General features: G+C 54.3%; 1 protein-coding gene across 1 annotated transcript; it reads right to left on the reverse strand.

The window, feature by feature from the left end:
* Positions 1 to 1,512: 1,512 nt before the first annotated feature.
* Positions 1,513 to 2,472, reverse strand: LOC136993107 (olfactory receptor 14C36-like). Its single transcript, XM_067303121.1, has one exon. The coding sequence runs from the start codon at positions 2,470 to 2,472 to the stop codon at positions 1,513 to 1,515; it is 960 nt and encodes a 319-aa protein (XP_067159222.1).
* Positions 2,473 to 2,680: the final 208 nt, after the last annotated feature.

Genomic DNA, 2,680 nt, shown 5'->3' on the forward strand with positions numbered 1-2,680 from the left:
CCCGTGTGCACCCTTATCTTTCTCCCTGAATTCTCTCTTGTTCACACATCACCTCCAAGCACAGCCTTTCTGGGATGTCCTGGGACCACGCAGGCAGGCCATGGTGGCCAGCTCCAAGCGGAGCTATGCACTGCAGGTCCCTACGTGGTCTCAGATGAGAACGTATGGAGACATAACATGACCCAGGGCAGAGCCTGTGGGCCAATGCCAGGGTAGAGCTGGCGCAGCAGGCATGAGAAGAGAAGACCTCCAGCAGCTCCTCTCCGTACCTGCACAGGGAGTGATGCACCCAGCAGGGCTCCTGAGAGAGGACAGTGACACAGGACAGGAGGCACAGTGCAGTGCTTGGCACCGACCATCTGTGCTGGGTCTGGAAGTCCTGGCAGGTGGTGCTGGTGCCTGTAGCCCTCAAGAAACCCCCCAGTCCTGCTAGCAGCAGTGAGTCACTTGCACGACTGTCAGGAGCTTCTGGAGTGCCATGGCTCCTATCTGCACCTCATCCCTCCACTGAGCCAGCCCTGCTGTCTTTCATGTGGCCCCATGGCTCCACTGTTCAGACACCGCATAGGACAGAGTGCATTCTGTGCCGGGAAGCATCCTGCAGGCATGATCCCCATGACAGCCCTTGGTGCCCTGGCCACCATGGCCCTCCTGCCTGGCAGCCTCCCACCAGCCCCCAGCCCCTGCCCAGTCCTGTCTCTGTCCTCCCAGGGTTAGCAGAAGGCGATGCTCTGGGGTCTGTTGAGTTCTGAGGCCGCAGAGAGGCCAGGCAGGGCTGGGCATTCCCCTAACACAGGTGCTGCGGCCAGCAGGCAGACAGAGCTGGTCAAATTCAGAGATCACCCCTCTCCACGACCATGGGAAATGGCTGGTGCTGGAAATGACTGAAACAAGGGGCTGGGGGTGGGAGGAGTTTCCTGGGACAGCTTCTCCTCTCTGGTCATGCAGCAACAAGCTGGGATGGATCTTTGCACTGAGGCACCCTGCCTGAGGCCCCCATGGGAGAAGGATGATCTACAGGTCCAGGAGATGGCCCCAGGACCTCCCCTGCATGCTCCCTGACAGTCCTGCAGAGAACCCAGCACAGGACTAATCCTCCCAGGGCTCACAGCTGGACATCCAGTCCTCCAGCAGAGCATGGAGCCTAGTCTGGGGGTGACTTTTGGGGTAAGGACCAGCCTGCAGCGTGGTTGAGGTTGTCTAAAGGAAATGTGCTGGGGACATAGCATAAGGGACAGCAGCTTTGGAGGAAGAGCCCAGCCTTCAGGCACTGCACCTGCAAGGACCTACTTTATTACAGATATACTGTGATGGAGTCACCTCTGACTCAGTGTTAGTCACAACATAATATAGGCACCAGGTGAGACAGAGCAGTGTCAGTAAAGGTGGAATGAACCCAACCATTTGTGCAGCAACATGGTGACAAGTACTACTAATAATACTCATAATAGTCATAATAAAAATAAAGTGAGCAAACAAAGCTCAGTCGTTGTGTACGGGACACAGGGGGAGTCATTTGTGGAGAGCAATGGCAATGTTACCAGTGCTGAAAAATGTCCATGAAATCACTTTCCTCAGGGCATCTTTGAGCTCCTTGTTCCTCATGCTGTAGATGAGAGGGTTCAGATTTGGAGGCACGACTGAGTACAGAACAGTCACTACCACATCCAGAGCTGGGGAGGAGAGGGAGGGGGGCTTCAGGTAGGCAATTGCATCAGTGCTGACAAAGAGGGAGACCACGGCCAGGTAAGGGAGGCACATGGAAAAGGCTTTGTGCCGGCCCTGCTCAGAGGGGATCCTCAGCACGGCACTGAAGATCCGCACATAGAACAACACAATGAAACCAAAGCACCCAAAGACTAAGCAGAAACTAAATACAAGAAGCCCAGCTTCCCTGAGGTAGGAGTCTGAGCAGGAGAGCTTGAGGATCTGGGGAATCTCACAGAAGAACTGGTCCACTGTGTTGCCTTGGCAGAGTGGTATTGAAAATGTGTTAGCAGTGTGCAGCACAGAATACACAAAACCACAGGCCCAAACAGCTGCTGCCACTTTGACACAAGCTCTGCTGCCCATGATGGTCCCATAGTGCAGGGGTCTGCAGATGGCAACGAAGCAGTCATAGGCCATGACAGTGAGAAGAAAATACTCTCCTCCTATCAAGAAGCCAAATAGAAAGACTTGAGCAGCACATTCTGAGTAGGAAATGGCCCTGGTTTTCCACAGGGAATTGGCCATGGATTTGGGGACAGTTGCGGAGAGAGTGCCAAGGTCGAGGAGGGAGAGGTTGAGGAGGAAGAAGTACATGGGGGTGTGGAGGCGGTGGTCGCAGGCTACAGCTGTGATGATGAGGCCGTTGCCCAGGAGGGCAGCCAGGTAGATGCCCAGGAAGAGTGAGAAGTGCAAGAGCTGCAGCTCCCATGTGTCCGCAAATGCCAGGAGGAGGAACTCGTTGAAGGTGCTGCTGTTGGACATTTTGCTATCTCTGGGCATGGGGGACCGTGCAAAGAAGAAAAGACATTGAGAAGTTAGGAGAGACTTTTCAAGCACAGAAACACCCAAATGTTGCAGTTCTCTCTTTGAGCTGGAAGATGATCACACTTATATGGTGCCCTAGAAAGAAACCAGCCCCTGCTGAGAGCACACGAGTCCAGTTTCAAAGTGCACAGCTCCAAACTTCTCA

The sequence above is a fragment of the Apteryx mantelli genome, chromosome 11 (assembly GCF_036417845.1).
Source record: "Apteryx mantelli isolate bAptMan1 chromosome 11, bAptMan1.hap1, whole genome shotgun sequence".
Taxonomy (NCBI): Eukaryota; Metazoa; Chordata; class Aves; order Apterygiformes; family Apterygidae; genus Apteryx; species Apteryx mantelli.